The following is a 24,759-nucleotide window of genomic DNA, read 5'->3' as shown; positions in this document are numbered from 1 at the left end:
TTTATTAATACTAATTAATTATTTAGGCCCAATAACTAAACGCGATTTTCTTTTATTAAATACGAAAATTCTAGGATGTTACAATTTTGGTGTTTTGGAATTAGCTGAAAAACAGGTCGAAATCTGGAAAACAGCGGAAAAAATACAGCTGAATGAAATAATTTTATGCTCTATCCCGACAACATGTCGTCGGAATAGTAAAATGAATAAAATAATATCAAACTCTATCCCGGCAACATGTTGGCGGGATTGACTTTAATATTATTTTATTCATTTTACTATTCCAACGACATGTTGTCGGGATAGGGTTTATTATTATTTTATTCATTTTACTATTTCGACGACATGTTGTCGGGATAGAGTTTATTATTATTTTATTCATTTTACTATTTCGACGACATGTTGTCGGGATAGAGTTTATTATTATTTTATTCATTTTACTATTTCGACGACATGTTGTCGGGATAAGATTTTAATAATTTATTAAAATATTTTTTAATCTTTCTATTAAAGAATAAAACATTTTCTTAAAAATGTTTTTTGTAATATTTATCCCGACGACATGTAGTGGGGAAAGAGTTTATGTTTTTTTCGGGACGAAGCTATGACGACAACACTTTTCCCGACTATTTATCGTCGGGATAGAAATTTTAGAGTTATACCAACTACATGTTGTCGGGAAAAGTTCAGAAATAGTTGTCGGGATAGGTCTGATTTGTTGTAGTGTATACACGTTCTTACAATAATATATGTTAGTTAGACTCACCCTTGTAGTGGTTTTTAGACCAATAATGTAATGGAGGGATATGTACTCACACACTCAGAACTCAATAAAATAGTTAAATCAGACTGGAAGTTAAGTGTACTATAATAACGGTTTGGACGCATCATTGAATCAACATTAAAACATAAATTAGTTATTAAAGCAAATCAAACCTGAAAAATTAACATCATTTTGTGAATGAGTATGGCACGCCTTTCGTAATATGTTTACATGCAACAATGCTTAAGATCGATAAAATATTTAAAATAAACGTTTGTTTATATACAATACCATATTCAAATTAAAAAAAAAATATTTAATAAATAATAATATATATAAAAAAACTATAAAGTATATAGAAGATCGATGCATAAAATGCATAAGAACTCAATACTAAAATTAATCATACTTGGTAAATTAGATGCAAGCCTTGTAATAGTTAAAACAATGTGTCTAATTTTCTATGGTTGGTGTATAAAAGGCATACAGGATTGACGGAGTGTCCTCACCGTTATCTAGTGTTACCCGGACCCAAAAATTCGCGTGTACCATCTTTTGAGATTATTGGGCCCAAAACCTGATGGGCTAATTACTAATGGGCTAAGCAGGGTAACCTCTTCAAATGTAGTCAAAATATACATATTTTGTGTAGCTACGAATACTTCGATTATTACGATTAATGCTGTCGTTAATTTGATAATATGGCCATGATTATTCATATTTCACAAGTGCACCACAATATATGTACTCCATCTATATATAACGCTTATATATCATCGAACCTGCAATCATATTACACAACTTATTCGAGTTTATATCTTTGCACTAACTCTATAAATAACCCTGTTTATCAAATATCACCACAATCATAATCCATATGACTCATCTGATTTCGAAAGAGAAGAGTCACTAACATGATACATATAAACTTCTTTAGACGCAATGAAGTACCTGATATCATGCCAATGAGGTATGCTTGCAATGACAGTCGCACCACTCTGATCCTTCGTTGCCTTACAAACCGATAAAAAGCTTCCTCGTCTTTACGGACATGGTTCAAACCCATAATTTGAGCCATATTTCTAGCCAAGACGATCGCGTCTTCTAACGAGGCTGAACCACCTTGCCCCAAAAATGGACCCATGACATGCATAGCATCACCAGCAACTATCACTGTACCTCTAGAGAATGTGCCCATTAACAAGTCCCATGGGGCGCGATATCTTAATTGCTTCAACGATAATGAATTAGTGTCTGTGGTTTTAATCATTTCTTGAATTTCTTCGGGATAATGGCTTAGCAACTGTAGGGTGTGTTGTCGTATCATCTCGGGATCTTTCCAAATTCTCTCATCTGTTCATCATAGTTGTAAAATGAAACAAGTTATTATGTAACATTTGAAGTTAAAATAAACATAATTAAAGTCGATAACAAAAGTACCTTTAGGAATGCATGGTTGTGTACAGAACCAATATACCGAGTTATTGTTGATGGGAATTCTGCCCACAAGTAGGTTATCTTTCTTGAAACGAGTGAACTCGTATGTAAAGGAATGACCGAATGGGTAGTTTGTTATGCCTCTAACTTCACATAGAGGAAACTTCTTTGTAGGTTTCAGATTAAGGAAGTCGGCAACTATGGACTTGGCACCATCACAACCGATTACAACCTACAACGACAAAAAAATATTACAGATTTGAGGACCTTCAACGATGGAGAAAAGGTTGCAGCTCTCTTTGGAAGTAATAGTCGTAGGTAATCTGTGGATGAATGTTAGCTAGCACGGAAAGTCAAGAACGAATTGATAATCAGAAACACAAACAAACACACATTAGGAAGTATTCTCGTATTATTAATATAATCAAGAAACCAACTCAAAACTAGAATGGTTTCTACCGAAGGATCAACCGAATGATATTTTACCAACGGATCAACAAAGGGTGTTTCATTGACAATCATCATCATGAAGGCGTGTTGTCAAAAAAGCATTGACCCATACCTCACTCGCTGATCATCAAGAGATTATAGACGGATCGATATATAAAATTATATATATTTTTTCATTTCCTTTTTGTGGTTTCAACTATCTATTACTAATTTTCTTTTTTGTTGTTGATAATTAGTTTTCTCGTGACAATGAAATAACTGGATCCATGACCAGGCTGTAGTTGTTATACTCATGTCAGTACCTTAGTAGTAAGTGTGGTTCCATCGATGAATCTAAGAATTGGTTTAGTAGTGTGTTGGTCCAATTTTATGGATTCAAGTTGGCAACCGAACTTTACAGTGGCGGGTGGAAGTGCAGCATAAAGAGTGTCTATGATATCTTTCCTTCTCAAGCAACGTGTTTCACCAACACAATGGTACCTTAATATACAAAAACATTTAAAACAATTAGCCCGAAATATATATGCTCTTTACATATTTTTATTTACAAGACGGTTTTCCAATTGTATAATGGCTCGCGACCATAACTTGTAAATGTTTATTCAACTCTCATAATTAGTTATGCTACAGGAGAACCGCAAATTGGACACTTGCACATCGTACATAAAAGATAATAAGTATTGAGAGAGAAATATAGGTGACTATATAACCGTGTTATGTATTACATTAAAAAAATAATATGTATAAATGCATTGTCAACATGTCATTTATTCCAAAAAGGAAGTCACTTATTTCTACAAGGTGGTCATATCTTACAAAAGAGAGAAATTAGAAAAATAAGTCAACAGGGAGTTGCTCAATAAATCAAGATAAAAAAACCAAAATGTTTTTCTTTAAATTGTAAGAACTTAATATCTAAACGATCCTGTCGTTCAAAAATATCTAAAGGATACTATTGGGCAAAAGTGACTTATATTAGGCATTTTCCCAATGAGATTGAGTAACATGATGGATATTAATGTAGATTTATGAGTAGAATCAGAATAGAATATTAATGTAGATTTATGAGTAGAATCAGAGTGTGTAGCTTTTTTTATTGTATTTATTTAAAATATAATTATACTACTTAACTTATGAAAGTTTAATAAAATGTAACTTGATTTATCTTTAATAAATGTAAATTGCTAAACTTATATAATTAAATACTTGTCGAATTATGATGTTATTAAAGTTTATATACAGGACTTCTCGTTGAATTTTAAGATTAGCAACTTAATCATACGAGATATACGTCTACACTTTAGACACTTATTTGGAATATTTTTTAATTGAGTGGATAATTAACAATTGGTTCTGGCTTTTTTAACTTGATTTCTTGGTTACTCGACAATTTAGATTACGACGTCAAATTCTCGAAAATTAAAAAAGTGAGACTATTTGAAGGTGATAAACACATGTATGCATGCCTTGAATTTGTCAAAAAAAAATGTTTTTTTATTACAATAACAACTTACAATGATATTTCGTCTAGTCTCTCAACGTCAAGTGATACAACTCTTTCCCTGTATCAAAAATGGTACCTTATCAGATGTTAAAACATCATTAACTTGTTCGTGAGGACAAACATCAAAAATTACAAGAACACACGATAACATATCTCGAAGTAATTAATGTGTTAAAAAGAATATTTGATAACTAAACATTAACTAATATTTGATAGGAGAAACAATATTATAAACAAGTATAAGATACAATATAAGAACCAAACAATTTACTCGTCATATAGAACATCAGTTTTTAGTTTTACTATGTTAAATTAAAAAAATAAAGTTTGTGTATGAGAAAAATTTGATGGACCTTTGCAAAGGGATGGAAGTGTGACGGAGGATGTCGGAGACACCAAGCTGATCTAGAGCTCGCCACCCGTTTGGTCGAATTGTGATCGCTGCTCCCGTGACGTTCCTTAGACTTTCTGATTTCTCCATCACTATGCTTCTGATCCCTTTCATGTGAAGAGCGAGGGCGGTCGCTAACCCGCAAATCCCTGCCCCGATTATCACCACTTCATCACCAGACATCGATTGCTATCAAGTGTTTGTTCATAAAGGAATTGATGGCTAAAACAATTATATTAAGGATGTTAAAGAATTTTGGGTCCTCCACCAAAAGAACATACAGACAAACAGATAAATAAAAAACAATATATTAGAAAACTAATTTTAAGTAACCTCAATTAGGAATAGTTGGGCCGCCTTAGAATTTGTAGTTACACACGTGAAACCCAAACTCAATTAGCTTAAAAGAAAATATAAAAAATGGCTCAAATAAGAATTGATTGTTTTGTAGGTAGACTTAAAATAAAGCATACCGTGTAATTAAAACTATTATATAGTTTTTTAGCATATTATAGATATAAATCATTAACTACCATATTCCAAAAGCATAGATCTATTTCTAGGCTTCTTAGGAAACTATGTATTTTTACGATAACTCATCCCAAAAAAATTATAGACAAAACATGCGTCAACGAAACATAGGATTTTTGGTAACCATAGTCATATTTATTGTTTGCTAATGAATCGATTGGCTTCAAACACTTATCGAGATCGAATATGTGCCCATGAAGGAGCCAAAAATCAAAGTTGTTCACAAGTATCATGTTTTGATTTTGATTATGGTTTTTAGTTATGTTTTAACTTTGATTTTGGCTCATACTTTATTGTTTGCTCGTTCATTTCTCCTTAACATGTTTATGTTTAATATCTAATTTTTGGGTTTTGAAGGAAGAAGAACTGAGGGTATATTAGTAATACTTGGAACATTTAGTTTGGAAAGTTGAGAATTCCATCACATAAAGAAAGGAATGTGAATTCCTTTGATTGATGGAAAGTTACCCGGTTTTAATTCCATCAACAACCAATAGCATAAATTTCGAAGAAAAATTTTCCAATTCCAATTTCTTTTGAAAATCACAAACCAAACGGGCCTTATCATTGATTCAACATATCATAAACTAGTGTTTTGTTCGACGTGTTGCGCGGGGTAGTTTGGTAAAACCAGAACAATGGTAAAAGTCAAGTGATGTCGATCCAAACGTTGACGCGAATTCGGTCAATTTTGATTACGTGCGTTATAAGACCAAGAAAAAATTATAAAAATTGAGATGGACCAATGGAGTGGTGTCGATCGTTAAAACTCGAGTGCTGTAAAACCGACCATTGTTGATTTCGGGCGTTGAAGCGGTGAGACGCAAATTCTGTCAGTCTCCGTCACGTTTCTGAGAATACTATAACTTGAAAAGCATCGGCATCCAGTCGGTTTTCGTTACGATATCGGAACAAAAACAAAACGCAGCGAGTCTATGCGATTTCGGAAGATTTCGATTACATTTTTGACGGTACCGAAACTAAAACAAAAAAGTTGATAAAACCCGATCGTTGGTAAAACCCGAACGTTGTCGGCTTCATACATTGCAAGGACGAGTCAACGTGAATAACCGTTTAGTAATCAAATTAAATAAACAAAAAATAAAAAAATAGTTTGATCCAATCAAATGACGTCACAAGGACCAGTCACGGCCATGCGTCACCAAACTTTCCATTTATTATATATAATTAAGTGTAATACTTTCAATTCTCTCAAAATAGAAAATTTAAAACAAAAACATGTCAAGAGGTGGCAAATGGGTTGGGTTGGGTCGAAATGGGTCATGGGTCGGAACTAGTTAGGGTCGAAACGGGTCACTTAAAAAAAGGGTTGTTTTGGTTCGGGTCGGAACGGGTCAGAGTCAACAGGTTCGAGTCAAAACGGGTTTCGGGTCGGTTTTTTTTTGGATCAACGAATCAGCGCGTTTTCAACACGCTACAGCTCGTTTTAACATAAAGCTCGTTCCAGCAATTGTTCAGTTCGTTTCAGCACTTAACAACTCGTTTAAGAGATTGTTCAGCTCGTTTCAGCACTTAACAGCTAATTTAAGCGATTTTTCAGTTCGTTTCAACACTTAACAGCTCGTTTAAGCGATTGTTCAGGTCGTTTCAGCACTTAACAGCTCGTTTAAGTGATTGTTCAGTTCGTTTAAGGACTTAACAGTTCGTTCAAGCGATTGTTCAGTTTGTTTCAGCACTTAACAGATCGTTTAAGCGATTTTTCAGTTCGTTTCAGCACTTAACAGCTCATTGAAGCGATTGTTTAGTTCGTTTCAGGACTTAACAGCTCGTTTAAGCGATTTTTCAGTTCGTTTCAAGATTTAACAGCTCGTTTAAGCGATTGTTCAGTTCGTTTCAGCACTTAACAACTCATTTAAGCGATTGTTCAGTTTGTTTAAGTACTTAACAGCTTGTTTCAGCATGTTTTGACCAATTTTGCAGCAATTCAGCAATAAAAATCAGCAATTCAGCTCGTTTTCGCTGTTTCGGCAAGTTACATAACCAATTAAGCAATTAAACACGGCGGAGAACGACGGTGCTGACTGGTTGCCGGCGGCGAACGGCGGAGATGAAGATGTTAAACAATTAAACTAGGGTTACACGATATATAACCTAGGGTTACCCGGAGATGAAGATGTTAAACCATTAAACACGGCGGAAAACGACGGTGCTGACCGGTTGTCGGCGGCGACGGCGAACGACGGTGTTGAGTGCTGACAGGAAGACTTCACTAACCCATGATTTTCTGAGAAGAAACTGAGTAACCCTAAACAACCCAATCTTTTAAAACGATCAACCCAATTTGACCCAATTCAAAGTTCAGGATTTTCATGAATAACCCATTTCGACGCTTCTAATTAAATTACCCAACTCATTTCAACCCATAAGGTTTTAAATTTAACCCAAACTGACCCAATTATATGACTTTGGGTCAGAGTTGCCCCCTATATGTCATCAAACGTGTAATTATGTTACACAACTTAATTGAGTTAGTATCTTTGCACAAATACTATACATAACGATGTTTAAAAAATGTACGGTGATATTTAGTAGGCTTATGTATTAGATAATTTAGTTATGTAATTTTGACATCTTGTCTAGCTTTTGTTTAATCTATATATGGTCCTGAGGCCGAAGACTATGTAACTGCTCATTTGGGCCGACCCATGAGGCTCAAGTAATAAACCTATGGACATGGAGTATAAATAGAAAATTATACTCTATGCTCCATATTCTTGCACACTTGCATTCTCTTTCTACTTTCTCTCTCACTACGGGTTTTTAGCTAGAATATGATCCGAGTGTTGTTGGTGATTTTCGTTCACCTTCAACACGGATTGATCTGATACATTGTTGGGAGATCCATTCGAGAACCTACAATCCGTATGGATCTCCCAACTTGTTGCGTTGTCGTTTACTTTTATGTGCTTAACCATCTTTAACTTTAGTTTCCTCAAGCACTGCAATCTTAACAAGCATCTTCAAATATTATAAACCACGAATCCAACTCCTGAACATCATGAAAATAATGTAGAAATGATAAGCTCTGAACCGGTCGAACAATGCGAAACCCACTTAATTTGACTTTCCTTGGTAAACGTGAACAACCACAAATTACCAACTTCTTTTTTATAAAAAAAAACCCGTGGCTTGACACAAATCTAACCTGAGTTGACCCGTGAACACATCTTTGATTTTCTATGGTCAAACAAAAGAAATATTATGCAAACACCATGTTTTTGGATCAAACCTTCTAAATCAAAGTTGTTTCTAACACATTGATCTAGTTGTCCCAATTTTCTTTATAATTTCTAAGAATTGTTTCATATTTTTTAATAATTTATAAATTCTGTGACGACAAGCTGTCCAATTCTATTTTAATCTTTCTTTTCCTTTTTTAAGTTGAATTGTTTCATATTTTAATTCTTAGTTATTATTCATCAAACATAAACTAAATTAGCTTTATAACATTTGTTTAAGGTTTATACTTTATGATATTTACACGCTTAACCATGATCTTAATATTTCAGCCCACCAAATTCTAGGTGAGTTTACATACCCTTTTTCATATTTCATATTTTGGGGTATCATGTATACCATATCAAGTTTTGTTAATGTTTTTGTCTCATCTATTTCAAACAATTCAACCACATGTATATGTGTGATTATTACATGCTTTATGTGTCTATGTGTTTAATTCTGAAGTGTTAGTTTGGGTTCATCTAGTATGATCATACAATTATCAAAGTACGTTAAATTTGTATTAAGAGGAACGGGTTCACATCTATTTATTTGTTTACATATTCATAAAGATTGTAATACTCATCATTTACATGTGAATTGTAATTTTTATCTATAAAATATTTATAAATTTTTGTATTCTCACCAACATTCGTGTTGAGAAACTCTACTTTTATGCATGCTACATGTTCAGGTATTTGATGTAATTAAGATCGAAGACATTTAGTTTGGCCTTAGATTATTCGTTCAAAAGATTAATGTACGGTTTATCTGATCTAATTATTGTAATTGTGTACTTGATTTAATGTTAATAAATTATATAATTATTTCCGCTTTAGTTAGTGTCTTTTGAGCTGTTGTACAATCAATACGTTGCGCCCAACATATTCTAGCGTTGGTCGAAAAAAAAATCTTACTTTTTTTAACCCTAGTTTTTATTTGTGTAATTCCTTACGAATTCCACTAGTTTTATCTACTCTCCTTAACGCATAAATGTATGACGGGTTTTCGTAGTAATTGGAATGAGGAGAAAACTAGGTGTCAGACCTTGGCAAAAAATTTCGAGAATCAAAGGAAAGATGCTATTCCTTTCCTATGAGACTTCCGAACATAGTGTTTGATCCTATAGGCCAAAGCTAAACGTACGTCATATGATTCAAAATCTTTAACTAGTCTCGTGGTATCTTGAATAAAGATAGCTACATTCCTTATCTTGTTTTTTGAAGCATAACATGGTGATTCATGGATGTTTCATCTCTCTAAATAATTTCATTTGTTTTAGTTGAAGAATGAAAGACCTATGGTGATTCATGGACACTTCAACTCTTCAACCCAATTTTAGTTATTTTATTTGTGTTAAAACATGAGAACCATTGATGATTCATGGATTTTTTTTTCTCTTTTAACTTTTCATATTGATTTGTTGAAACACATAAATTCTTGGTGAATCAAAAATTTATCAACATGGCAGTAATGAATTTCATTTGTTTATGTGGTTGGAACAAGTTCATGGTGATTCATACACATCTCAACCCTCAATTTATGTTTTTTTAAGTAATTATCACCTGAATAAATGGATGGACTCAAATAACACCAAGTTAAGGATAATAAATTTTCATTTTGTATCCTAATGAATTCACCCAAATTGAGGGACTCGAATAACACTTGTTATATACGACGTCTCGTGTACCAACCAAGATTCTTTGTTTTGCCCAAGAGAAGCTCATGTGATTTGTTTTTTGTTGGACTAGAGGAAACTTACTAGAAAGTCACTCACAAATCACAATGGATTGCTTCAAACCAAGCACATTTGACTATGAAATTTCCCTTTGGTTCATAGCCAACGACCCAAAACCTGTTGCTAATATTTGAGACGAGTCATTTCTTATAACTTGGTATCTCTACATTGGACAAAACATAACAACACAAAGCAATATAGATTTTTTAAAAAGTGTACAAGGAAATAGGAATGGAAGTTTACCCTGCAATATAGATTTTTAAAAAGTGTACAAGGAATGGAAGTTTACCCTGCTCAATGGGTGGAAAATATGTATATTGCAAAACAAAAGGGCGAAGCTGCTTTGACTAAAAAAAATTACTAAATCATAGGTAGATTTGATAACATTTACGTTTATGATTTGATTACTTGTACATTACTCCTGATAACCCGGCTTTGAAAACAATTATACTGAGACCTGGATTTATAAAGTGTTATTGATTATAATAATCTCAACTTAGACATGTTGGTCGGAATTAATCAAAACCGAATAAATGCATGTTTCATGATAGTCTCAATTTAGTTGTGGTAAAAAAAATTATTGCGGGTCACCCACAACAGCACTTGACTCAACTGTCATTGCAAAGAGAAGAGAAAAAGGAACGAACAAGAGAGTACTAAAAGAGAAACGTGTTTGATATTGAAAACTCACATTTTTTATTACCTCATATACATAATTTCTTTATTTATTTAGAACAAGTACACAAAACGATAGGATTCAATTATGTATAAAACAAATATTGGCTTTTGCTTAAGATTATAGCCAATAAACAAAAATTAATACAAGTTCATGAAGACTATCACTTAAAATCAACAAAGAGAAAGAGATAAACACTTGGGTAAATGTGAAAGAGTTTGAGATTGAGATCGAACAATTGTAAGAGATTGATTAAAGTTCAATCGTTTTAGCCTTAAGGTTTTAACAAATGTCAAATGTGCATCTATTTGTTCACGGACGTTTTGAAAAGTGAATATAAAGAGGCCGATTAAAAAAATAGGGTAAAGTTATTAACATCAATGGTTCGGTTCTTCAGCTCCACACCTTGAGCTGCCGATTCTATGTGAAACCGTTTAATGCTAAAACTGAGAATCAGGAAGTAATTGTAAGGTAATTAACACACGTTTCTAGTTTCGGATCTAGATTTAGAACTTTGAAACCTAACCTGAATACCTACCCGATTCCCCTAAAAGGTCCTTAACCTTAAAGGTTAAAACTAAAATACCCAAGAACTTTGTGTGTAAACGGAAGCAATGCATTTAATTCTAGAGGGACGAAAATGTAAATTTTTTCCATGTGTGTGTGTGTATATATATACATATATATATATGTGTGTGTGTGTGTGTGGTATAGACAAACTCTACATCTCATACCTGCTTCACCACTTATCCAAGTTTCTTTCGAAATGGCGAGCCTACTAGGATCAGTGTCTTTGTTTGTCTCATCTAGGGCTGACATTATGGTGAATCTTCACCTCAGTTTCTCTGCCACGATGACTCTATTTAACCCCCGGAGCATCGTCAGAATGGCATGATCATCGACTTGGACCGTCTTTACCAAAGGTTTCTATGGAGGAAGGATGTTTTTTGATGGTTCAGGCTGGCCAAACCGCGCCTATTGGAGCACACGAGAGGTGATATATCTTGCGTTCATGAATGATGCATATGTGTAGTTCATTTGGTGCATGATAGTGTGGGGAAAGTAAGACTTCAAGCGGACTCATCATGGCGTTTGGCGATGTTCTATTCATGATTTCAATGATATTAATAGATACAATATTGTCAAACATAACGTCACTAAATACGGTAGCATATCAAATGTAAACAAGGCAGAATATATGGAATATCTTCTATTTTTTATTATATATCTTCTACTAATAGAAAATTATTGCGGATCACCCACAAAAGCACTTGACTCGACTGTCATGTTTCAAAGAGGAGAAAAAGGAAAAAGAAACGAACATGAGAGTACTACAAGAGAAATGTGTTTGATATTGAAAATAACATTTTTTATTACCTTAGATACGTAATTGCTTTATTTATTTAAAACAAGTACACAAAACGATAGGATAAACAAGTCGAAATATTACAGCACAAAACTTTGAAAATGTTATATAATTCAAGTCTCCCTTTATATATATATAGTACGCCCTCATGCATGATGCACTTGTATTGTTGATTTGGTGCATGATAGTGTGGTGAAACTAAACTTCAAGTGGACTCGCCATGGCGGTCATGTAAACGGGTGCATCATTTGGAATCAGAACTAATTTCAATGTTATGTAGAGTGGCAAAACCCATGTGTAACATTTACAAATACGAATATGCGATAGATGTGTTTTCTAAAATAGTAAAGAAGACAAACTGATAATCAAATGTCCATTAAATAGGCCCCGACAATTCAAACATGCAAATCAAGTAGTAAACTTTAGTTACCCCCTAACAATTAAAACACACAAAATTAATAAATCACCACTTTATTTAGAAATTGCCGCTCAAACTTCCAACAATGCATCATCAACTCCATATTAATTCGATCAAAGCAACACATATGTTCTAACTGCCACAATCAGTATCGCAGAGATCCCAAACATACTAGCCTACGTCTCTATAGTTTGGTAACTAGAGAGATAATGTAATCAAGGACGTAAAAGCATCTAGCCGCAAAAAAAAAGAACGGAACCGCAATCTTATATAAAGTTATGATTCATCGGCTGTTTACAGCGAATGAAAAAGTTAATGTAGCTCCAAAAACTGCTAGAATCCCAAAAATGTGGACATGAAACATGTTCTCGTAAATTTACATACGTACAAAAACTAGAATATTAACTAAAAGCATTCACATCATATCCACCAAAAAATGTGAGTGTGGGTTTTTTTTAATGTAGAGTGGTTTAGAGTGTTATGAGAGAAGTAGAGAGAAAATACAGCAATTTTTTTGTATATTTGAAAATTTGTTCACCCCTATATTATTTTTTTAATACTTTTTGAAGGTGTTTGTATGTAAATGAGAGAGAAAATTTAATGAAAAAGTTATAAAAAATTATTATTGAGAAGGAAAGATAAAATCTAGTGATTATTCACATCCCTTCTCTCATTCTTCAAATACAAAATTACACTAAAAATCATTACATTTTATCTTGAGAAAATTCCAATACTAGCCATTTTTGAACCACCTTTTTCCAGTTTTAGCCCAATACCAAAACAAATTCCAAAATAGCTAAACTAATATGTCGATCCGACGGAATAATGAGTCTATCAGGACGAGCCACGAAGCATACAATTATGTCGGATCCGACGTTTTTTCCGTTTTGTCCGACGGATTAATGAAACAAATCGACGTATTAATAAGATGTCGGATCTAACGGTTTAGTTCTTGCTTCCGTCTGATCCGACTGTTTAGTTTGTCCGACGAACCCTAGATTAGATTTTTCAATTTGAGGGGGGATTGATTTTGAGTTCTATAGTGAAATTGACCACTATGGTTGTGTTCTTCTCAGAAAAACAAAGCAATTTGTATTAATAATTTGCTTGATTTTGTAGAGAAATAAGAAAGATGGAGACAGAGGTTGGTTATGTAGGTTTAGGGGTTAAGAGGTAGAAGATGACGGATTCCAGCGGACCCACTATAATTCCGTCGAATCCATTAATAAGTTGACACGTGACGCAATTTTAAAGGTCCAAAAATTTTGTCGGACGGTGTTAAAATTTCGTCGGATCGGGCAGAATAATTTGGCTATTTTGGGAATTTGTGTTGGTCTTGAGTTATACTTGGAAAAACTTGGTAAAAAATGGTTAGTTTGGGAATTTTCCCTCTTATTTTTTCTTCTCAGTTAAATAATTTTTTTATAACTTTACCATCACCTTTTATTTCTCCTTCACGTATAAACACTTTAAAAAATTATTAAAATATTATATGCGGTGAACAAAAATTTTCAAATATACAGAAATATCATTGCATTTTCCCTTTTCTTCTCTCACAATACCCTAACCCACTCCCTACATTATAAAACCTCACACACATTTTTTTACGGATAAGACGTGAATGCTCTCAGTTAATATTCTAGTTTTTGTACGTACGCAAATTACAGTTAATATTCTAGTTTTTGCACGTACGTAAATTTACAAGAGCAAGTTCCATGTCTACTTTTTCAGGATTCTAGCAGTCTTCGGAGCTGCATTAACGTTTTCCTTCGCAGTAAACAACGACGAATCATAACTCTATACAAGTTTGCGATATTTTTTTGCGGTCGGATGCTTTTACGTCCTTGATGACATTATCTCTCCGGTTACCAAACTCTAGAGACGTAGGCTGGTGTGTTTGGGATCTCTGCAATACTAATTGTGGCAGTCAGAACATATGTGTTGCTTTGATCGAATTAATATGGAGTTGATGACGCACTGCAGAAATTTTAGTGGCAATTTCTATTAAAGTGGTGGTTATAAAATTTGTGTGTTTTAATTTTAGGGCATAATTAAAGTTACTACTCGATCTATTTGTTTGAATTTTCAGGGCCTATTTAATGGACATCTAATTATCAGTCTGTTTTAAAGCACCTTATCTTTACTATTTTAGAAAACACTTCTATCGCATATTCGTATTTGTAAATGTTAAACATGAGTTTGGCCACTCTACAAAACATTGAAACTAATTTCGACTCCAAACGCCATGGTGAGTCCGCGATTGAAGTCTTAGTTTCACCACGCTATCATGCACCAAATCAACTACACATATGCATCATGCATGAACGAGTATATATATATATATATATATATATATATGGAATAAAACTAGAAACTGTACTTGTAGAAGCACAAGATATAGAATCTCTCGTGTGCTCCAATAGGTGCGGTTTGGCCGGCCGGGACTATCAAAAAGCATCATTCCTCCGTAGAAATCGCATGGTAAAGACGGTCTGAGTCGATGATCCGTCATTCTAATGATGCTCTGGGGGTAAATAGAGTTGTCGTTGCAGGGAAACTGTGGTGAAGATTCACCATAATGTCATCCCTAGATGGGACAAACAAAGACACTGATCATAGTAGGTTTGCCATTTCGAAAGAAATTTGGATAAATGGTAAAGCAGGTATGAGATGTAGGGTATATCTATACCATATATATACAGACTCTACATTCATACCTGCTTCACCTCATATCCAAATTTCTTTCGAAATGTCAAGCCTACTACGATCAGTGTCTATGTTTGTCCCGTCCCGACAAAGCTGCAATACAAATAAGTGAAAGAATTGTTTTTTTAAAAATAGTTAAGTAAAGATAAGGTGCTTTAAGACAAACGATAATTAGATGTCCATTAAATTGGCCTTAACAATTCCAACAAACACATCGAGTAGTAAACTTCAATTACACCCTAACAATTAAAAAACACAAAATTAATAAACCAACACTTTATTTAAAAATTGCCGCTAAAACTTCCTGCAATGCGTCATCAATTCCACGTTTTGATCAAAGCATCACATATGTTCCGACTGATACAATCAATCAGTATTGCAGAGATCCCGAACAAGTACACCAGCCTACATCTCCAAAGTTTGGTAACCAGGTAGATAATGTCATCATGGACGTAAAAGCATCTCACCACCAAAAAAACTTGGTTTCTCTGCCACGTCGGCTTTATATAACCCATCGAAGCATCAGAATGACGTGATCATCGACTCGGACCGTCTTTACCATGCGGTTGCTATGGAGGAAGGGCGTTTTCTGATGATTCTGGCCAAAATGCACCTATTGGAGCACTCGAGTGGCGATATCTTGCGTCTCTACACGGTTTCTAGTTTCATTAATTATTGGTTAATATTCTAGGTTTTTATGTAAGTAATTAAAAGAACAAGCTCCATGTTTTACTTTCTTTGGATTCTAGTAGTGTTCGGAGCTACAATAACTTTTCCTTTGCAGTAAACGACCGACGAGCCTTAACTCTTTACAAGATTGTAAACAATGACGTAAAAGCATCCAACCGTCAAAAAAGCCAGACCCGCAATCTTGTATAGAGTTAAGACTCGTCGGTCGTTTACTGCAAAAGAAAACGTTACCTCAGCCCTGAAGACTGCTATAGTCCCAAAAAGGTAGACATGGAGACGTAGGGCGGCGTACTTGTTCGATGACATTATCTCTCTGGTTACCAAACTCTGGAGACGTAGGGCGGCGTACTTGTTCGAGATCTGCGCAATACTGACTGTATCAGTCTGGATCTCTAAAAAGATACCTGCTTTATTTTGGCTAAAAACCCATTTATGCAAAATGTTCTCTCTTGATGTTGGCATGAAGATGGATTGTACTTAATTTTGAGTAGATGGTGAGTTGATAGATGAGCTAGGATATTTTGCAGTCTTTTCTCTCGTTTTGATAATATAATAATAGGTTAAAAGACATTTTCTAGATGTAAAGCTTGCGGTTCAAGTTTGGTAAGTGGCGATCGTTATGAGTGGGATGGGTCGGTCGGACTATGAGGCGTCGGGTTCGGGCTTCAGGTCCGCTAAATGAGTATATATATAAGGGTGGATTTAATAAGAATACATTGTTTTCTTAGGATGGTAAGAATAAATCTTAACCATTAGATTAACACATCTAATGGTAAGAATATATGCAATAGCTACCCATGACTCTATATAAGTATATCACTATATTATGCATGCATGGTGGTTCAAAACTGAATGACGTGGAGAAAAGTAATTCTAGCCATTCACGGTTGCTCTCGCACCTGGTCTATTTTACTACATGCTAAACGTATTCCGGAAGTTTGGAATTCCTTTCCGTTTCCAACTTAAATATGTGTAATTTGATAATTGGTGTCCTTGGGGATGGTACGAGTATAAGGTTCGGGTGGATAACCACCGAGTCTCTTAGAGGTTTTTACTAATTTATTTGCAAACGTTTTGAAAAAGAAGAGTAAGGTAGCGGATTGTTTCGATAACCCTGTCCATGGAGGTGAAAAAGAAGATAGCTTTTTCTTTTCTGTCTTGGGTTTGATATCCGGACAATCGCTTGCCTAGTGTTGTAGCATTAGGAGAGCGTAGGTTTATAAACTTAAAACTAGAGTGTCTAAGTTAGGTTAAGTTTAATGGACCGCATTTAGAAGTTAGAACATCACTTGTTGAACAGGTTGGACCTTGAGGTGGAAAAGACTCCTTTCAGCCCATTTGCAACTTGAACTACATCGTTGTGAAAATTTGATCATAAACGTCCAATTAATAGACGGCCAGATTGTTGGGTTTGGAACCCTTGTTTGTGAAAGACGGGGAAGTAGAAAATTTTAATCATTACTTTTCTCTATGGATTAATTGGGTCTCGATTAAAGTTAAAATTTTTTAGTGTGAAGAGATTGTTGTTGGACCGGATATATATCAAGTTATCAACCAAGGTGGAATTATCATTTAGAGGTATTAACATGGGAGATGTTGGGTGTGTGTTTTGCAAAACGAACCCGGAGACCTCAGTACAACTATTGGTTCATTGCAAAACGAACCAAGGTGGAACTATCATTTAGAGGTATTAACATTGGTTCATTGGTAATCCTTGAACATTCTATTGGACAGTTAATTCCATCAACAACCTATAGCATATTTTTTGAGTAAAAGGTTTCTTAGTTCCAATTTCTTTGAATATATACCACAAACCAAACGGGCCTAATGATTGATTCAATATATTACGAATCGAGTTTAATACTTCCAGCTCTCTCAAAAAGGAAAATTTAAAAACAGATGCATATAATCAAATGTGTAATCATGTAACGCAGCTTATTCGAGTCTGTGTTGCACCAATAGTATGTATAACCATGCATGTTTAAAAAAGAAATTTAGTAATATAACAATTAAAAAGTATATTTATCTTTGAACACATCAAAGATCACCACAATCATAGTTCATGTGACTCCTCTGGTTAGGAAACAGAAGCTTTAATAAAATGATCCATATCTTCTTTAAACATGAACAACTACCTAACAGCATGCCAATGAGGTAAGTTTGCAATGACAATCGAACCACTCTCATCCTTCGTTGTCTTATAAACTCATGAAATGCTTCCCCAACTCTACGTTTGAAACACCTTGCAGCCATATTTCTAGCCAACACAACAGCATCTTCTAGTGCTGCCGAACCACCTTGCCCTAAAAAGGGACCCATGATATGCATAGCATCACCAGCAACTGTCACGCTTCCTCTTGAAAAGGTCCCTGTGAGCAAGTCCCATGGGGTGCGGTAGCTTAATTGTGTAAAAGACAATGAGTTTATGTCTGCATATTTAGCCATTTCTTGAATTTCTTGGGGATAGTTGCTTAGCAACTCTATGGTGTATTGTCGAATTACTTCGTTATTTTTCCAAATTCCTTCGTCTGTTTATCAGTTTTAAAAATGAAACAATATATCAAACATGTGAAGAGAAATTTATATAGTAATGATGATAAAAGAGTTTTTTTAGTAGGTGATTTAGAATTTACCCTATTTCGGAAGTTCGTGTACTTCTAGGCAGTTCCCTAAACCCTAAACCTTAAACAATCAAACTTTGATTGTTGGGGACTTGGGGTAGCGAACTGTCAAAAAGTACAAAACTCACCGAAAAAAATCCAAAATCACTTACTTGAATCTTAAACCACGTACTAATTCAAAAGAATATGATTTTAAACGACCTTTAGGAATGTATGGTTGTTCACAAAACCAGTATATCATGTTATTGTCAATCGGAACTCTACCCACAAGAATGACATCTTTCCTGAAAATCGTAAACTCACGGCCAAAGCAATGACCATAAGGGTAATTGGTTAAGCCTCTAATTGCATATATGGGGAACATCTTTATAGGTTTGAGGTTAAAGAAATCAGCAACGGTCGACATCCCACCATCACAACCAATGACAACCTACAATAAGTATTGTTAATTTGATGAAATCATGTAGTAACCTAAAAATTGGGCAACAAAAATGCTTTGAAATAGAATTATATTATTGATCATGTTGTATAAGTTTCCATACTCAAACTATGTCAATACCTAGGTAATAATTGAGGTTCCATTGATGAACCTAAGAATTGGTTTATTAGTGCACGGGTCTAATTTTATAGATTCAAGTTGGCAACAAAACTTGACAGTTTCCGGCGGAAGTGCAGCATAAAGAGTTTGTATAAGATCATTTCCTCTCAAGCAACGTGTTTCGGCAACACAGTGGTATCTCAATACACAAACAATAAAATAGTTGAAGATAAACAACAATTCGTAAACAAAGTAAAACCCCAACCCAAGTCTAATTTGATTGAGAAAACCTTAGTTTAAGGGACATAAGAATACATGCAAGTAATTCAATATACATACAAACTTGATGTGTACAAAACACGTTGGGTTTGCGAGTTGGTGGGTCCAAACTGACACAAACCCAGTAATCGTGTTGGACCCAAAAACAACACGAACATTTGCTCTTTGACACAAACACGGCATGCTGACCCATGTTCCTTTTACTTTTAAATACTTTAAAATCATTAATTTATAACAAAATTCACAACTATATACGGAAAAAATAGTTACATTTGGATGTCAAAGAGTTCGAGAAAAAAAAATATATCAACATGTTAAACAAATCAACCCATAATTAACCTATTAGGTTGACATGAACACAACCTATTTAGCTAGACGTGTTCACGAGTTTAAACATAACCAACTCGAACTTGTTTATTTGAAATTTAAATCCGTTTCTCATTTTCATATTTAACAAAGCAATATTGACTTTGACGATTTTAGTGATTTAAGCCCATGTTTCTTCTTGGTAGAGGTTAACCCATGCGTTCTTTTTCTCATTTAAATCTATGTAACACGAGATTAAAAAAATTGTACAAGTTATGTCGTTATATATATTTAAACAAGACAAAAATTTGAATTTAAAACGTTAGAAGCCTTAATCCATAAAGTTATAAAAATTGATGAGTTGGTCCTTATTAAGTTATTAACCTACTGATAGATGATACAACTTCCTTAATATATTGGCAAATGGCAATCATGAATTAAAAAGAAAAAAAAAAACGAAAGGATAAAAATTCATTTAATATTATACAATTTAACTTTATTTTCACATAAAAATCCTAAATATGTAAAACTTAACCAAAAAATCAAATATGTCATTAATTAAGCTCCTAAACTTATATAAACTTACAATGATCATTAACTTGTTATCATGGATATATAACAATAAGTAACGAACTTGATATTCTTCATGAAAAGACACATACTATAACTGACAACTCATAAATGTTTTTTTTTTAATTTAACGAAAACTAGAAAATAAACTCTTTTAATAGAAATGGTCGTACAAGTGTTAATCATGTCGACAGGTTCAGGGTAATTGGTTAAAATCGATGAATCCAAAAAAGACCCATGTAAGTTAAACATCAACCTTAACCCCCATAGACTTAAAACCTTACAACCTATATATACGACACGTACAACTTAAAATTTTTATGCACATGTTGGAGGTTAAAATGTTTTATTCTCCACGTCCCTTTGAAAATGTCCACATTTCCTTTTTAGTTTGTCCAATTACAAATGTCTACTTTTAAAATTTATTAACTAATTTCCAAGTTTACCCTTACACAAATACAATCATTCAAACTTTTAAATTTTGTCTTTTTATATATGTCAAGGGCATTATAGACATTTGTTAAGCAAAAAATGCAATCATTCAAACTTTCTTAAATTTTGTGTTTTTCAAATTATGACATTTGTAGAGGGACGGAAGACGTATTATAGTTACTTTAGTTTTTATAGAAAATTCATTCTAACTTTCATGTTGTAAATCGATCTCTTTGAAATTAGTTGTAAACATAGTCATTTTATGATTAAAACGGACCTTTGTAAAGGAATAGTCGTGCGGCGGAGGATATCTGCGACACCAAGCTAATTCAGCGCGCGCCACCCATTTGGTTGGATTGTGATCGCTGCTCCGGTGTTGTTCCTTAGACATTCTGATCTCTCGATTATTATGCTTTTGATCCCTTTCTTATGAAGTGCGAGGGCCGTGGCTAATCCGCAAAGCCCGGCCCCGATGATCACCACTTCTTCATCTTGCATGATTACTTCTCAAAGAGAGAAATTAAGTATTTAGTTAGATTATATATAGAATGTCACACAATAAAAACAAAGAATGTTGGAAGTCACACGAAGAATATGTTAGAAATAGAATCGCGGACGTCAAAGAATCATAAATTCATACTTTTTGTGCGTACTTGGTAAAAAACACACTTAACTTCACACTTTCTATTCATGTTTCGATACCAAACTAGAACATGTGACCATTTGATTTCAAGACAGACTAAGAAACCACCAAGCCGTAAGAATAGCGGCAACTTCATGCTTTTTATATAAGGCTATGTGTTATGGGTCACTCTCATGTGTATCATTCGTCACATTAGTGTCACCTCAGCTTTTCTTCTGTCATTCAACCACAACACTCAACACGTGCTATACTTTTTATTTATATTATTTAAATACTAAAAAGAAAAGAAAAAAAATTATTGTTTTGCTAATGGATGGATCGGCTTCAACCACCAATAACATACTTTTTGACGGAAAGATTTTCCATTCCAATTTCTTTGAATACCACGGGCTTCTCACAAAAAAGGAAATTTAAACATAAATATTTCATCAAACGTGCAATCATTTTACAAAACTTATTCGAGTTTGTATCTTTGCACCAACACTATATATATGAACGCATCAAAGACCACCACAATCATAATCCATGTGACTCTCCTGATTAGGAAACAGAAGCTTTAATAAAATGATCCATAATGTCTTCTTTAAACGTGAACTATCTAACAGCATGCCAATGAGGTACGCCTGCAATGACAATCGAACCACTCTCATCCTTCGTTCTCTTACAAACTCATTAAATGCTACCCCAATTTCTCTATGGTTCAAACCCGTTGTAGCCATATTTCTAGCCAACACAACTGCATCTTCTAGTGCTGCCGAACCACCTTGCCCTAAAAAGGGACCCATGATATGCATAGCATCGCCAGCAACTGTCACAGTTCCTCTAGAAAAGTTCCCTATGAGCAAGTCCCATGGGGCGCGGTATCTTAAGTCTGTAAAAGACAATGAGTTTATGTCTGCGTTTTTAGCCATTTCTTGAATTTCTTGGGGACAGTTGCTTAGCCACTCTATGGTGTATTGTCGAATCACCTCGTTATTTTTCCAAATTCCTTCGTCTGTTCATCAGTTTTTGAAATGAAGCAATCAATCTAACATTTGAAGAGAAATCTATATGCAATCTGATGATAAAAGAGTTTTTTTAGTAGGTGGTTTAGAGTTCATATGAGTAGTTAGTTATACAAGCTATTTTGAAAGTTCATGTACTTCAAGGCAGTACGCTACCCCTTCATTCAAAAAATAAGGGTAACGAACTGTCTAGAAGTAATAGAAAATCTAAAAATACTTAGTTGTATCCTAAACCACCTGCTAATAAAAAAAGTGATGATAAACAACCTTTAGGAATGTTTGGTTGTGAAAAAAACCAGTATATCAAGTTATTGTCGATCGGAATTCTACCAAGAAGCATGTCATCTTTCCTGAATCTCGTAAACTCATGGCCAAAGGGATGGCCATGAGGGTAGTTTGTTAAGCCTCTAATTGCATATCTAGGGAACATCTTTATAGGTTTGAGGTTAAGGAAATCAGCAACGATTGACTTCCCACCATCACAACCAATGACAACCTACAATATTAACCAAGATGCTAGCTTTGTTACTTTGATGAAAATTGTGAAACAAAAATGCTTTGAAATAGAATTATTATTGATCATGTTGTATAAGTTTTCATACTCAAATTATGTTAATATATACCTTGGTAATGATTGAGGTTCCATCAATGAACCTTAGAATTGGATTATTAGTTTGCGGGTCTAGTTTTATAGATTCAAGTTGGCAACCGAACTTGACAGTTGCGGGCGGAAGTGCAGCATAAAGAGTGTCTATAAGATCTTTTCTTCTCAAGCAGCGTGTTTCGCCAACACAATGGTTCCTCAATACACAAACAATAAAATATATATATACCATAAGCTTTTGGAGAAAAAAAAAAGAAGATGTAGACATTGCATATATTCATATTGGAGTAATGTTGGATTAAACGTACGTACTGTGGATAAATAATAATCAGTAGACTAATAGATCATGGGTATTTGTAAAGATTTAAACCCACCATCTCATATTATTTTTCCTTATTATATTGGCAAATGGCAAGCATGAAGAAAAAAACAAATAAGGATCAAAATTCATTTAATATTATACAATTCAACTTTATTTTCACATAAATAAATCCTAATTAAATATATAAAAATTAACCAAAAAAACAATGTAAATTGTCATTAATTAAGTTCCTAAACTTGTAAAAACTTACAATGAGATTTCTTGTTGTCTCCCTCCATCAAGTGATACGACTCTTTCCCTGTACAAGGACATGTTATCGCCGTTAACTCATTATCAAAAATATATACCAATTAAGATTGACGAACATGATATAATTGATATCTGATGTCTAAATTCATAAAAGCACACATACCATAAATGATAAAACTTATAAACGAACTTTTAAATTTACTAAACAAAACTGAAAATAAAATTCTTAAAATATCATGTCCGAAAAGGTACGTGTTATTCTTGCTGGCTGTTTCGAGTTAATTGGTTAAAGTTGACAAACCCAAAAAAGACCCCATGTAACCATTCGTGTTAAACATATCTATCTTAACCCAAATACACTTGCAACCTGGCAACATATATATATAACCCATGCAACTTTTTATCTACACAAATCAAAAGGGTATGGTTTGGAGGTTAAACAAATTATACGGGTTAACTGTATACTGAATTCAGTTGATATTGCCAAGTTCTTTTTACTGTCTTTTTTCTCTAGTCTCTAATTTTGTATTTGTATACTGAAAATGGCTTTTTAAAACGGGTATTCTATTTAAAATAATACCTTCTGCGTGTAGATTCTAGAATTCTTATTTTCTAGACATAAGTTTATGAATCGTGTAATAAGTCCACCTTCAGTTATACTTAAAAAAAAAGAAACCGAAAAACTTTTTTGTGTACATATAGAGACTCAAACCATATTCGTTTAATAAAAAATAATTCTATGTTTCATGTTGTCGTGTTATGAAATTAGTTGAACGAAGCAAAAGAAATGTAAAGGATAAGCGACCTTTGAAGAAGGATAGCCGTGTGACGAAGGATGTCCGCGACACCAAGCTGATCCAGAGCTCGCCACCCGTTTGGCCGGATTCCAATAGCTGCTCCTGTGTTGTTCCTCAGACTTTCTGATCTTTCCATTATTATGCTTTTAATCCCTTTCCTATGAAGCGCGAGGGCTGTGGCTAACCCGCAAATCCCAGCCCCGATTATCACCACTTCTTCATCACACATCGTTACTTCTCAAAGACTGTTATTTTTTTTTTTCTTTTTTTTTGTAACTAAATTCAGTGGTTGGTTGTAGTTTGATTATATATAAAGCATGCCACACAATAAAATCAAAGAATGTTGGGCCCTCTGCCAAAAGAGTCGCACAAATAGTGTGGGACAAAAGATTAGTCTGAGGAATACGCTGGAATCGTGACGTCTTAAAAATTAAACAAAAGTAACTTCATGAATCATTTTAAAAATAAAATACTCAGATTAGGA

General features: G+C 34.0%; 2 protein-coding genes and 1 pseudogene across 3 annotated transcripts; all 3 read right to left on the bottom strand.

The window, feature by feature from the left end:
- Nucleotides 1–1,538: 1,538 nt before the first annotated feature.
- Nucleotides 1,539–4,728, bottom strand: LOC143579178 (monooxygenase 1-like). Its single transcript, XM_077062563.1, has 5 exons — nt 4,508–4,728; nt 4,165–4,212; nt 2,953–3,130; nt 2,204–2,432; nt 1,539–2,116 (listed from the first exon to the last, which is right to left on the bottom strand). The coding sequence occupies exons 1-5, from the start codon at nt 4,726–4,728 to the stop codon at nt 1,614–1,616; spliced, it is 1,179 nt and encodes a 392-aa protein (XP_076918678.1). The 3' UTR covers nt 1,539–1,613.
- A 13,211-nt stretch (nt 4,729–17,939) lies between these two features.
- Nucleotides 17,940–21,397, bottom strand: LOC143579187 (monooxygenase 1-like; annotated as a pseudogene). Its single transcript, XR_013143411.1, has 4 exons — nt 20,934–21,397; nt 19,091–19,340; nt 18,733–18,961; nt 17,940–18,438 (listed from the first exon to the last, which is right to left on the bottom strand). The product of XR_013143411.1 is annotated as a monooxygenase 1-like (transcript).
- Nucleotides 21,398–21,793: 396 nt separating this feature from the next.
- LOC143579179 (monooxygenase 1-like) lies at nt 21,794–24,545 on the bottom strand. Its single transcript, XM_077062564.1, has 5 exons — nt 24,284–24,545; nt 23,480–23,527; nt 22,927–23,104; nt 22,571–22,799; nt 21,794–22,293 (listed from the first exon to the last, which is right to left on the bottom strand). The coding sequence occupies exons 1-5, from the start codon at nt 24,502–24,504 to the stop codon at nt 21,800–21,802; spliced, it is 1,170 nt and encodes a 389-aa protein (XP_076918679.1). The 5' UTR covers nt 24,505–24,545; the 3' UTR covers nt 21,794–21,799.
- Nucleotides 24,546–24,759: the final 214 nt, after the last annotated feature.

The sequence above is a fragment of the Bidens hawaiensis genome, unplaced genomic scaffold, assembly GCF_021521415.1.
Source record: "Bidens hawaiensis isolate Kalapana, Puna unplaced genomic scaffold, B.hawaiensis_p1.1 tig00029631_1, whole genome shotgun sequence".
NCBI lineage: Eukaryota > Viridiplantae > Streptophyta > Magnoliopsida > Asterales > Asteraceae > Bidens > Bidens hawaiensis.
The sequence above is the reverse complement of the archived record's forward strand: the minus strand, read 5'-3'. Positions and strand labels throughout refer to the sequence as shown.

Excerpts from the sequence above, each read along its gene's own strand:
- LOC143579178 (XM_077062563.1), bottom strand. The coding sequence starts at position 4,728 with ATGTCTGGTGATGAAGTGGTGATAATCGGGGCAGGGATTTGCGGGTTA. Across the intron at positions 4,213-4,507 it reads ACTTCCATCCCTTTGCAAAG|GGAAAGAGTTGTATCACTTG; the intron begins GTCCATCAAATT and ends TTTTTGATACAG. Across the intron at positions 3,131-4,164 it reads AGACTAGACGAAATATCATT|GTACCATTGTGTTGGTGAAA; the intron begins GTAAGTTGTTAT and ends TTGTATATTAAG.
- LOC143579179 (XM_077062564.1), bottom strand. The coding sequence starts at position 24,504 with ATGTGTGATGAAGAAGTGGTGATAATCGGGGCTGGGATTTGCGGGTTA. Across the intron at positions 22,800-22,926 it reads GAACCTCAATCATTACCAAG|GTTGTCATTGGTTGTGATGG; the intron begins GTATATATTAAC and ends TTAATATTGTAG. Across the intron at positions 22,294-22,570 it reads ACAACCAAACATTCCTAAAG|ACGAAGGAATTTGGAAAAAT; the intron begins GTTGTTTATCAT and ends ACTGATGAACAG.